At 46.4% G+C, this 12,331-nt stretch overlaps 1 protein-coding gene and 1 long non-coding RNA gene across 2 annotated transcripts in view; one reads left to right on the top strand and one right to left on the bottom strand.

Moving 5' to 3' along the window:
- LOC146064629 (uncharacterized) overlaps nt 1-3,692 on the bottom strand; it is a 46,670-nt gene extending 42,978 nt beyond the window's left edge. Inside the window, exon 1 of the long non-coding RNA XR_014471833.1 lies at nt 3,470-3,692. This is a non-coding gene — a long non-coding RNA (uncharacterized LOC146064629). The remainder of the gene's footprint in view (nt 1-3,469) is intronic.
- Nucleotides 3,693-3,882: 190 nt separating this feature from the next.
- Nucleotides 3,883-12,331, top strand: part of ATP1B3 (ATPase Na+/K+ transporting subunit beta 3) — a 32,331-nt gene continuing 23,882 nt past the window's right edge. The window contains exon 1 of the mRNA XM_083178362.1: nt 3,883-4,119. Coding sequence (XP_083034488.1) covers nt 4,011-4,119 — 109 coding nt within the window. The 5' untranslated portion in view covers nt 3,883-4,010. The remainder of the gene's footprint in view (nt 4,120-12,331) is intronic.

A 12,331-nucleotide genomic window follows, 5' to 3' on the forward strand; every position in this document is an offset into this window, starting at 1 on the left:
TGTGTCAACCTAGTCCTCTGTCGACCTTCTTGTATGTCGACCTAATGACTGCCGACCATTTGACCGTATCCCGTTGATAGTTTGTACATGTCGACCACGGTGAAGTCAACCTCTTAACGGTCCAGATTCGCCTCTGGAGATTCGGCTCTTTGAAAAGCCGAATCTGCTTTCGTGGAAACGGATACTAAATTTGCAAATTAGCGGCCATTTCTGCAGAAAAAGCTGTGGCCCTATTCTGTGCAGGAGGATGCTATGTCCACAAAGGTAGACATTGCATACCCTCTTTATCAACTGAGGAATTTATACCCTGTATTACAACAAGCATTAGAAACCTGCTTTTGAGCAAATAAATTCCCACATGAGGGAATGTAAAATGTAGCACCTCCGAAGAGAGGACCTGAGTGTTCCTGCAGGGTGCAGGTTATACACCTTTCAGACCGCACTTTCAACCCGGGTTATTGCCGGATCGTTATGTCACCCACCCGTGTAAAGGTGCAGTGTAAAAGGGTAACCAGGGATTTCAAAGCTGATGACCAGGGTTGAACATGGCTCTGACCCAGGTTCGGTTCAAAGTATGGGGAAGGCAGTGCTGTCAGCTCCAAGTGCTGCCTCCTCCCCCACCCCCGTGACGTGCTGCCGCTCCACCCCACCCCCGTGTGACAGAGCTTACAGAGTGCAAATGCCGGGTCCCTCCTGAGACGGACCCAGCATTTGCAGTCTGAAAGGGGGTATTAGCTGCATGAAAGCGACTACATGACCCCATATTATTTATTTATTTATTACCAGTTACTTATATAGCGCACAGATAAGCTGCAGCGCTTTACAGAGAATATTTGAACATTCTTATCAGTCCTTGCCCCAGTGGAGCTTACAATCTATATTCCCCACCACATGTACACGCGCACACAGACATTCTAGGGTTAATTTGTTGGGAGCCAATTAGCCTACCAGTATATGTTTGGATTGTGGGAGGAAACCGGAGCACCCGGAGGAAACCCACGCAAGTACGGGGAGAGATAAAAAAAACTCCACAGAGTTGGAGCCATGTTGGGAATAGAAAACATGACCTCAGTGCTGTGAGGCAGTAATGCTAACCATTACACCGTTCGTACTGTATAAGAAGAAGCCCTGTAGACATCAGTGTGAACTGTATGTAACTGCATAAATAAAGTGATAATGCCATTGTCTGATAATGCAATCAGGTCACTTGTGTTGTGAAGTGAAAGAACATTAATAGTAGTCGCTGACAAATGGCTAGACTCAATCAACCATGTACAGTATGTAGCCAAGATGACTGGGAATTCTAATATGTGGGCCAAGTGACAAGATCGTCCATCTCCGTCTAGTTTGAAAGTGCATTTGTTAAAGTCCATGGCAGCAAAGTACCTTCTTGTTAGGCCTATTTATTATGCTGAACATCATGCTGCAACAGATTACAGTGTAGATACAGCATGCCGGACCACCACCATTTATTAAAGCACACCATAGGTTAGGTAGTCTACAAAAACAGAGCCCACCTCCTTAAAAGTATAAAAGTGCCCAAAAGAAATGTAATGCTGCCCATACATATGTGAGATATTGTATGCAATCATTCGATTTCGGACACATCTGGCCGATAAATCGAATGATTGCATGCATTTTTAAGGGGACATTCGACGCGATGCGCAGGCATGCCGTCGAATGTCGCATCGATAGATATTATGTGCTGCACATAATATTTATCGAATTGCATGAGCAATCGCATGTGGTTTTTAATCATATGTGATTGCTGGAATGCAATCAGCGGCTGGTTTGGGGAGCAGGGCCAGGGACCGGAGCTGGCGGCGGAGTGGGACCGGAGGCAGCTGTGTAGATGGAGACCGGAGCGCTGGGGACCGGAGAGGTGTAGCTTGTGAAGAAGCGCTTTCAGGCAGCGGGACTCAGCAGCGGCAGCAGATGACTTTGAAACACTGGACGGCCCTCTGATTGGCTGAGGCCGCTGAGAGAGAGAGCTCTCTCAGCCATTCAGCGGCTTCCTGATTGGCTGAGAGAGCTCTCTCTCAGCGGCCTCAGTCAATCAGGGGGCCGTCCAGTGTTTCAAAGTCATTTGCTGCCGCTGCCGAGTCCCGCCGCCTGAAAGCTCCACCGATCCAGTCCCCGCTACACAGCCGCCACGCCGCCCCTCTTCCAGCACTTGATGTCCATCACAGATGGCATGCGACATTGGGTGCTGCAATGGGCACCACTTGATGCAATCAGATGCGATGGGACATAAGTGTATGGGCACCATAACTTTGACGCTGTACTGGTCACATGAAACTGATAAAGACACCCATGCTGAGTTCACTGGTTCTGTACTGCGTGTGTTAGATTTGGGTGAGGTGTGTTTGAACCTAAAAATAAAGCAGTCAGTATATACACTGCACAGAAACAAAATAACTCACCCAAATCCATTGACCAACTAGGCGCGCATGCAGGAGTGAGGGGAATAGCTGTATGTGATTCCCCCCTCTCTCCTGGCCCCGGTCAGCCCACAGAGAGCCGCCGGACCATCTGCAACTCCAGCGGTTCTAACTGTGCGCCGACCGGAAGGCGGTGCTTCCTCTATGGATTAGCAAACCTGCCCACATGGCCATTGGCCCCTCTGGCATTTGCCAGAAGTGCCAGTCCGGCCCTGGCCAAATGTAACTCTCTCTGCATATGTTAAATCTGCCCCATCTGCGGTGAACATGGTTTTGCCCATTCGATAAAGATTTAGCATTTGTGATCTACTTTCAATCAGGCCCCATGTTGGCAGACTGCCAGAGGTAGTAATAGCCTTCTTCAGGCCAAAAACCCTAACGCTGCAAATCCCTCCCAGTAGGCGGCTGGTATCCGGTTCATAGGTCTACAAAAAAAAGAGGTAGTCAGCAACAGGCTGACAGTGTCGAAAGGTCAATATGGAATAAGTAGACAACAGGTAGAAAAAGTCAACACAAGTTGTTGTTTTTTCAAAATTCATAAACCATCCACGTGTACTATGATTGGGAATAGCAACTTCGACCCATTCCAGCTCATTCCCTGCACAGTCAGCGGGGTCGGCGGGTGGTCAGCTCTCACCGTGCATGCACATCTCCTCCAGTACCCGGCCAAGCAGACCGCAGGCATGTGCTCCGGAGCCCCGGTCGCTGCGTCTGCAGAGACATACATTGGCTTGAAAGCCTGGGTGTTAGATCCTGGCCTGATCGCATTGCATATGCGATCTAATAGTAAATGGGCCACTAATCCTCCATAGATCACACATGGCACTTGGTTTGTTATACAAACAAATGCACTTTTTGCACTATATGCAGCCACATGCTTCTTGGTGTATAAAGATTAGAAGACATCACTTTTTACAGAGTATGCAATAAACAAATGAATGCCATAGGACACTTGCTGAAATAGACAGTATGATTAGTTGCTATGGGCAACATCACCTCTTTTAGTTTATAAACTTTAGCAAATTTACCCTTATGTGTTGAACTTAGGTCCCCTAGTTCAGGTGCAGGACAGGCAGCACACGTGACCAGGCTGCAGATGATGGAGCAGCCATGGAGGGACATCATCAGTCCCACGTTGACGCGCACCGGCGGAGACGCGCCTTGCCTGTATCCAACACCACCATGCGCGCTCTAGTCACCGCTAGCTGCCTTACGCGCGCTCTCGCTCCTGCAGCATTAGCCGCGATAGGGCAGCGGGTGTACGGCGCCTCCCTCCTGCGTAGAGCATCCCTCCACTAGCCTTACCCGCGACTTGAAGGTCACGCCCACCTCCTCTCATGATAGGCGCTCGCTGCCAAGGGGCCTCGCCCATCGTCCCGGCACGGCGCCTTCGATTGGCTGCCTTTCGTCACGCCCCGGTTGTGCTGTGCCGGGGAATTGAGTGCTGGTGCCGCAGCGGCCTCAGATCAGAGAGCGGCCGGCGGGGGAAGTAGTGATCCAGGCTGTGCTTTTCACGGTACAACGCAGCAGGATTCATTGCATCGGCCCATCTCCAGCGTAACCACCACCATGGCCAAGGAAGAGAACAAGAGCACGGAGCAGTCCAAGTCTGATTGGAAGCAATTCATCTACAACCCCCGCAGCGGAGAGATCCTGGGCCGCACGGCCAGCAGCTGGGGTGAGAGGACCGGCTGTCATTCATTGGGGATGGCAGGGTGTGGGAGATCTCCTAGGGCTGTGTATGAATGTACAGTGGCGGCTTGTGTTATGCTAGCTCATTGCGGGTAGTGTAGCCGGCACCTATCCTGATATAGTAGAGTCATCTAGAATATTATTTATTATTAGTTGTTATTGTTTTTTATTATTATTATTATTATTATTATTATTATTATTATTATTATTATTATTATTATTATTCTAGTGATGTCATTGGCCCTCTCCCCTTTAGCTCACCTTTATAGGGTTGTACATTGAGCTTTGCATCCCACCTGCACAGGTAATGCTGCAGATGTCACTATCCCTGAGCCAGCAGCAGGATGCAGAGGTGACCTAATTGGGGAGGCTGGGGACAGATGCATAATTGGGGGCTGTAAGGGGAAAGCACCCCCCTGTACTAGGTCACACTAAATCATTAATGTAGTATTTCTGTGTTATTATTAAGCTGTGTGTAATATATATAAAACAAAAATTAGATTGTGCATCTCCTCGATAGATTGCAATAGCCGTACATTTTTGTCTCAGAGACCGTTATGGTGCTAAAATGATGGGGGATCCATCCGTTAAGTGATAACAAGTCCATAAGCGGGTGACCCCTGGTGGATAAGTGCGTGAATTGGTTGCTGCTAATGGAGTCTTATCTGCTGGGAGAGAATTCCCAGTGATGGAAGATTACAGAAATGGGATGAGTGGGGACTGTGTGACGGGGGAGCGTTCTCTGTCCTTGAGATGAGAGAGATGAATTGTCTTCTTGGTCCCTTGGTTGTGTTGGTATCTTGGGTTTTTTTGGATTTATTTTTCTGAGGGAGAATGGGTTTGTCGAGGTGTGGCAGTGGGAGCCATTAATACACTTATATACAGATGTATGGTAGTGAGTGATCACTTGGCATTGGTCATTTTTACAAGTGATTGGTTTTGTTCTGTTGCTAATGACTTCCATTTCCTTGTACACAGGAAAGGCAGGTGCCCGGTTAGTGTGTATTATAGCCATACTGCTGTACCCCATCCGTTCCGAGCTCAATGTATATGGCAGTGACCTATAAAATGGTCTAGTAGTGTATGGATCCTGGGTCCAATATGAGACTGATGCGGAACATTGGCTGCAATGTACCCATCTGTGCCAGGTACCCGACTGCATTGATGCTGGCATCCTATTTCCCTATGTGTTCTGAATGAGAGGACACCTCACAGTAACCATTCTGGAGGTTTGGGTTAAATAATTTGCCATCGGTGGGGAAGTCTTTCTATCAGTGGTGTGACACAGCTCATGGTGGATGGGAGGGGGTGGGGGGCGCGCATCTGAAGTCAGCCGCATTGGATGCTAAAAATAGCTCTCTGTGTGATTGTCGATGGGAGACCGTAAGGGGGGCTGCCATCTTATTCTTTGCTGGCAGAGAAATGCTCCCACCACCTCCCTTGTTCTTTCATTTTGCAGCCCCTGCACATTTCCTTGGGGAGATGGATGAGCGAAGGCAGGTCCATGTACCCTTAGTGTAGTGTTGGGGGCTCTTGATGCTCCTTAATGTGTTAGGTGAGACCCCATCTTCTTGTTTGAATGAATCTCTCAGCCTCTCTCTGAGGAGATGTGGAGGGGGGGTGGGGGATGGTCTGTCGTAGTCGCAACTGCAGCTATGCTGTGAAGAACACGTCTATTAACCCTCTGTCCCCCTGATGGAGTAGACAGGGAAGACTCTCTCTGTATGCGGATCCTAACGCATGTCCCCTCTCTTCTTCCACCAACGTATTATTTTCTTGTGGTGTGAAATGTTAACCACACACGTATTACTGTACTTCTATGGGTAGAGCCCGTGAAATGGTGATTATTTAACCCATTCCTTTCCAAAAATCAAAATCCTCCAGCAGTGCATTGATAGGTTTATTTGTAAAGTAATTGATCCCTCAAGCGTCATTCCCCAATAAGCTGTATGGATATTTTATTCCTTAGCTGCCCATTTTCCTGTGAGGCTATAGGATATGGCTCTCTGTGAATAAACCAGATTTCTGTCTGGTTCCTTTTGATTTTGGGCCACGATAGATTGTTATCTTGCTTTTGCTAGGTGTTCCAAGCGTATTAAAGTGTAAAATGAATGTTGCATTATTGTAGATCACTGTATTACTGAGCAGAATAATATAAGTTAAACCATGGTGTGCTTTAGTAAGCCAGCAATGTACCCTGCCATTCCTCTGCAGTAAGCTGACATGTTTGGAGGGAGGTGCTCCTCTTCTCTTAAGAGGCAGAGTTTGAGTGACAGCTTTGCAGAGTTACTGAGCAGTAATGTGCTGTGTGGACTGTTGTATTTATATGCCAGGACAAGGCCACTGATGTCACAGCAGCTTACATCACTGCGTTCTCCGATTTTTATGTTTTATTCATTATTGTTACTGCATTCGGACACTCCTGTAGATCTCAGAGGTTCTTTGGTTGTCTGTAGTGAAGAAGATGTAACTGCAGCCAATTTGCAATTTCAGACTGGACCAGTCTTCAAACATGGCTACATATTAAGCGGCTTTGAGAGCTGAGCAGATATGAAATAGCTACACATGCCTACAGCCATTAAGTGTTGAAGCTTATTTCATAATCTACTTTTTTTAAATGTTTGCATGAAATTTAAGGGTACCTATGACCACCGAGTGAACAGTCTGATGTACTACTGGCAGGAGCATGATCACTGTGCTCTTGAGAAAACTCAACACCTATCAAACTGCCAGCTATCAGGACATTGGCTGTGGATGATCACATGACATCAGTGTCACTGGAATCTGTTCTCTTGCTGACAGCTAATTTACAGATTGTCTTCTATCCAGCCTTATTTCACAATGAAGTTAATCTTAAATCTATGTGTATGATTTCTGTTAGATTGATAGATAGTTGGATAGATCTTTTGGCTCAACTGCATGGCAAGCACCAGTCACCATGTAGTGTTTATTCTGGCACCCTGTAGGCCAAATGAATTCGCCTTCGAGTTAAGCTGCATTGTGGGATGCTGGCCGAACTTGGAGGTTTTTTTAAAAGAGTAATCACCTCAAAGGCAAAACCATGCCTTTGTAGGTTATTGCCTCTTTAAAAAATATCCAAGTTTGTCCGACATTCTGCCCAGCTCCCGAACGCTGAGGCTATTATATTTTGGCCCTGTGTCTTCCAAAACCAGTGCGGTTCCTCTTCCCTGCCTGGGGTGTCTCTTTCTGCTGTGGTGCTTGTAGCACAGTGTGGTCTGTATTTCAGCACTGAGACGTAGACCAGACCTGTGCTAGAAGCACCACAGCAGAGCGACACCTCAGGCAGTGAAGATGAACTGCACAGGTTTTGAAAGATGCGGGTTGCTAGAATGAACACTACATCTGTGAATGTTTTACTCCATAAATTTTAGTTTAAGTTTCTAGCAAATACTATACTACCTTCTCTTACTTTTCCAGGCTGCGGCGTTACTTCTGGCACCCCCACTGTTATAAGACCCACTAGCCGGGTTCGTTTGACAGCTGTGGTAGAGAATAACTTCTCTGCAGAGGCCTAAGTAGTAAATTACATTTTTGCATGGCTGGAAGGGAGAAAGTCATAGCACATGCCTGGGAGGTGCTGTCAGGTCTTTCATACTTTATTCCTAAATCAGGATCCGACGAGTCTCTCAAATTAGGGCTGTATTCAATTGTCCTATCGCACCGCATCTCCTGTATAAAGTGATGGGGGATTTCAAGGTGATTTTGTAATTGATCTATATATTTTTTTGATATATAGAGATACGGAGTTAAGGAACATTCTGGGACGGAGGGGACATACCTCTCATCAAATAGGTTTTGCAAAAATTGGAAGCTTGTACGGATCCTGGTGTGACAGGAAAGCGGATGATCGGTCGTGAGACGTTCAGTGATGCATGAAACACCTATAGATGTGGGCTGTAGGGTGTAATTGGAAGATGTTCTGATATATGGCACACCTATAGAATGACTTTGGGGGATATTTAATAAGATGGGAGTATTTAGCACCTTCTAGTAGATAATAGATAGTGGGACAGATGCACTAAGCTTCAAAAGTGATAAAATGAAGAGTGATAAACAGCCAGCTCCTAATTGTCTTTTTTTGAACAGTCTGACATGACAGGTAGGTGCTGATTGGCTGGCTGTTTATCACTCTCCATTTTATCACTTTTAAAGCTTAGTGCATCTGGCCCAATACCTGATTGGTTGCCCATAGCGACCGCCCATCTGAAATAGAACTACCATCTTAGTAAATGTCCCCATTTGTATGATTTATGGAACACTGGGGCAGATGTATTAAGCCTTAACAAGAGATAAATGCAAGGGTGATAAGGAGAGATAAATGTCCAGCCAATCAGCTCCTTACTGACTTTTTGTAAACACAGCCTGTAACATGGCAGTTAGCAGGTGATTGGCTGGATGTTTATCTCTCCTTATCACCCTTGCATTTATCTCTTGTTAAAGCTTAATACATCTGCCCCATTAATAGATGAGGGGTGTAAATGAGAGATGTTCTACGTTATATGGAACATCTATAAATGATGCACCAGTAATATAAAGTGGTCAAGTGGCTGAAAGTCTCTGATTCGCAGACAGAGCTGATAAACTGCTCAGTTACATACAGGGCCCAATGTAACCGTGTGCCTGATTCTGCAGCAGCCTGTTTGGCATTGCAGCTTTAAATATAACTCTCCAAAATCTCATCAGTTTCAATATGAGTGATAAGCCGCAGGCACGGATCCGTGCACCCTTACACGTTTGGCCCACAGAATGGAGACTGATCCAGTATAATACAATCACAGCATTACTGGTGCTGATAACATTCCTTGTAAATCCGTATTCAGCACTGGCACAATGCATGTAACCGTTACCAAAGAAGCCATCTTTCCCAGTGTCTCTGGTAATGTGATAGTGCGGACTGCTCTAAACGGACTCGCTGATGGACATTGTCTGTGTCTCCTGCACCTATGCAGAAAGGGGGGCAAGGCCGCCATGTTGTGCACAGACCAAATATTTGTGAGACTTTAGTTTGTGGCCCTGTACCTCCTCCAGTGGTGGTCTGCACTGTGCCAGCACAATGGGTGCCACCACTGTGCATAGGCATGGTGTGGTTCTACATGGCATCCTCGTTCTCTTGTTTTGAATCCATGCCTCATTGGTGTTACTAGATTGTAGGGGACTGATGTGCTCAGGCCAGAACACGACATCCTGTCCAGCAGGTAAATATGGCAAGCAGTTCAAATTGCTTGACTGAATTAGTCCTGAAGGTGCCCATACACGGTACAATATTCCCTGTGCGTTTTGAACTAGATCACATCACATGTGATTTGCGTGTGATGCGAACGGGACCTAGTTCAGGAAGCACGGGCTGCACAGACTTTATGTGCTGTGTAATGGGCTGCCTGTGGGAGCGCGCATCGCATAGCACAGCACCATTATACCAGGTTTGGGCACCTTTAGGATTGCTGCCTCTTCGAATTGATTCTCTCACTACAATGGTTTATCTCCATTTGGTATTAAAACCGTATAGACTCCAGCAGCTGTGACGCTGGGCTTGTAGATGCTCTGTATCCTCTGCCTTCTTTGCTATAACCTTACCCCCTCCCCCTTCCACCTCATCCAAGACGCTTGTCGATTTATTTTTATGTCTGTGTGCAACAGGATACAAATGTGCCTGCGGTGTGGTATACTCTTTCGAATGTCACGTCTCCCAACAATGCTACAGCTATGCAATGCATCCAAATGATCCTTGGGGCAGTTGTATCTCTATAGGGTGAGCATTATTACATGAGGAGTCTGTGACATGTACACCCCCCCTCTCCTCCTCAGGGGCTGCTGGGTGAGTAGCCATTGGCAATAACTTGTGCACATTACTGCTTTAAGAGATGGGGGCTGGCTGCTTTGGACTGCTCTTGTGATGTGCCGCCTCCCTACAATTGAAATGGAAATAAGACCCTGGTAACGCTGCTCGCTGAGAGAGGAAGGGAAACTTCCACTCTGGCTGCTGCGGGTCTTGTGATTTCAGAACCCAATCAGCACTTTCTTTCTCCTTGTCTTTCTCTGCCTCCCTCCTTTTATTCATTCTGTGCGTAGGTCGAATGAATAGGTGAGTGTCACAGTAACGGTTACAGAACCCGCATGAATTTGCCAGCTCTTTTCTTGGCTGTTCTGCATCACTTCTGGGTTAACCTGCTGTTTGCCAAGAGCCTGGCACAGCGCACAAGTCTGCTGTGAGCCTTCAGGATATGGCTATTGGGGGAATTCGCCCCTTTCCTCTAATGCAGAAATGGGGAACCTTTGGCCTTTCAGCTGTTGTTGAACTACGCATCCCAGCATTCCTTGCAACAATTTTAGCATGGCCGAATAGCGCAACTGTAGCCGGGCATGCTGGGATATGTAGTTCAGAAACAGCTGGAGGGCTAAAGGTTCCTCTTCTCTGCTCTTCTGGATATAGATGGCTTCTGTGCTCTTGTAATACAGTTGCGATTAGGTTTGACAATAGTATCACTCAGTCTAAAGCGCAACACACGGTTTTGCTTTCAGGTAATATTGAGGCCTCATGTTATATTCCATTGTATGGGATAATAGAAAACTCTGCTACCCAGCCACACATACTCTGGGCAGGAAATCCTGGGCAGCCAGTGCAGCTACATCAGGGTGGCTGCTGGTTCCTAATGCTCGGGAGGTATCTGCGATTAATATTTTATGCATTAGAACCTCACGCTAGCGTCCTGAACTCTGTATTTCCCATACTATCCTGGACACCTTAAGAAGGGATTAGAATGGACAGGTTCCTCATTTCTGGCTCTTCCTGGAACTATTCATTGCTGCCTGAGGAAATCTTGTCACCTGTGTTAAAATATAAGCTGCCTGGTTTACGGGGTCTTGGCTAAACCTCTGTGACCATTCCATTTAGACGGTACTGGCTTGAAGGGTGTTCGCTCTCTTGCTTGTGGGATTGCAGGTCTGCCTGTGTGTTGCAGTGCAGATTCCGGGCCATCTCATTAATGCACTGCAGTCTCCTGGCTGGCCTGCAGGTATAGAGCCTAGTACTGCACTGCGCTGTTCTGTAGATGGGACTTGGCTGTGGTACCTCTTGCTTAGCCCCGCCTCCCTGCACAGCATACAGCTCCATTCATGCAGTATTAATTAGGTGAAGTGGAATTGGAGGCTTCTGCTGGTTCTCGAGGGGCTGCAACATTTACTCTGCAGAGCAATGCACGCTTTAAGGGATCCAAAAGATAATTGCATTTTTATATTCTGGTTATATTGGCTTAGTACTTGTATTTGTGGTATTATACTCTTCTGGTCAGTTGTGTAGAAGTGTATTCTCGTTAAGCTGCCATATTCTGCTTCTACATGAACCTCTTGTTCTGCTATGACATCTAAATGTGTTTAACGCTGCTCACTGTCATAACCTTCGTATCAGATTATTCATATAGCTCCAAGATACTAGAGTGTGTTATTTTGGATTTAGAGGAGTCTGGTCTTGAATGACAGGGGTCTTAATTTGATAGAGGGGAAAGGGAGTAAACATCAGACTTCCAATTTGCACTGTGACATCTCAAGGGGGCCTGCAGACGTGGTGTTGCAGAGCGATGCTAGATCGCTCAGCACACAGCGCTGAACGGTGATGTGTCAGCGCTGTTTGCTGAGCGATCTGTCAGTAGTGACAGTATTCTCTGGCTAGAACACTGGCGATCTGACTAGATTTATCATGTATTCATGATCTACACTGGCTGCCAATATCGATGTGTGGAGCCGCTTATCGCTATAGGCCCTACACACGGAGTGATTTAGGGTCATGTTCTAAGCTATCTAGTCAACAGAAGTCAGATCACTTAGATAATGACACAAAATTGCTACTTGTGCAGGCGCAATTAGTTTCTAGATTCCACTTTTCAGGATGTACTAGATGAAATCTGGCTGTTACAGTGGAAATCTATACCATTGTTTTAGTAGACTTTCTTTAAAAACAAAATTAAATCGACTTGATTTTCAAACACCAATGGGAAAGTAAAAATGACCCCTCATTATGTGAATTAGCAATGGTTCCATGGTAACTGGGTCTGGGAAGCAATGCTATATGGCAGTGAGGGAGAATCTTGGAACTCTAGCTTTTAAACTAAACATCCTAGCATGCCCTGCTACAGTTTTGCTATCTGGCCATGCTAAATCTGTTGTGGGGCATGCTGGGATGT

The sequence above is a fragment of the Crinia signifera genome, chromosome 3 (genome assembly GCF_055691185.1).
Source record: "Crinia signifera chromosome 3, ASM5569118v1, whole genome shotgun sequence".
NCBI classification, from domain to species: Eukaryota; Metazoa; Chordata; class Amphibia; order Anura; family Myobatrachidae; genus Crinia; species Crinia signifera.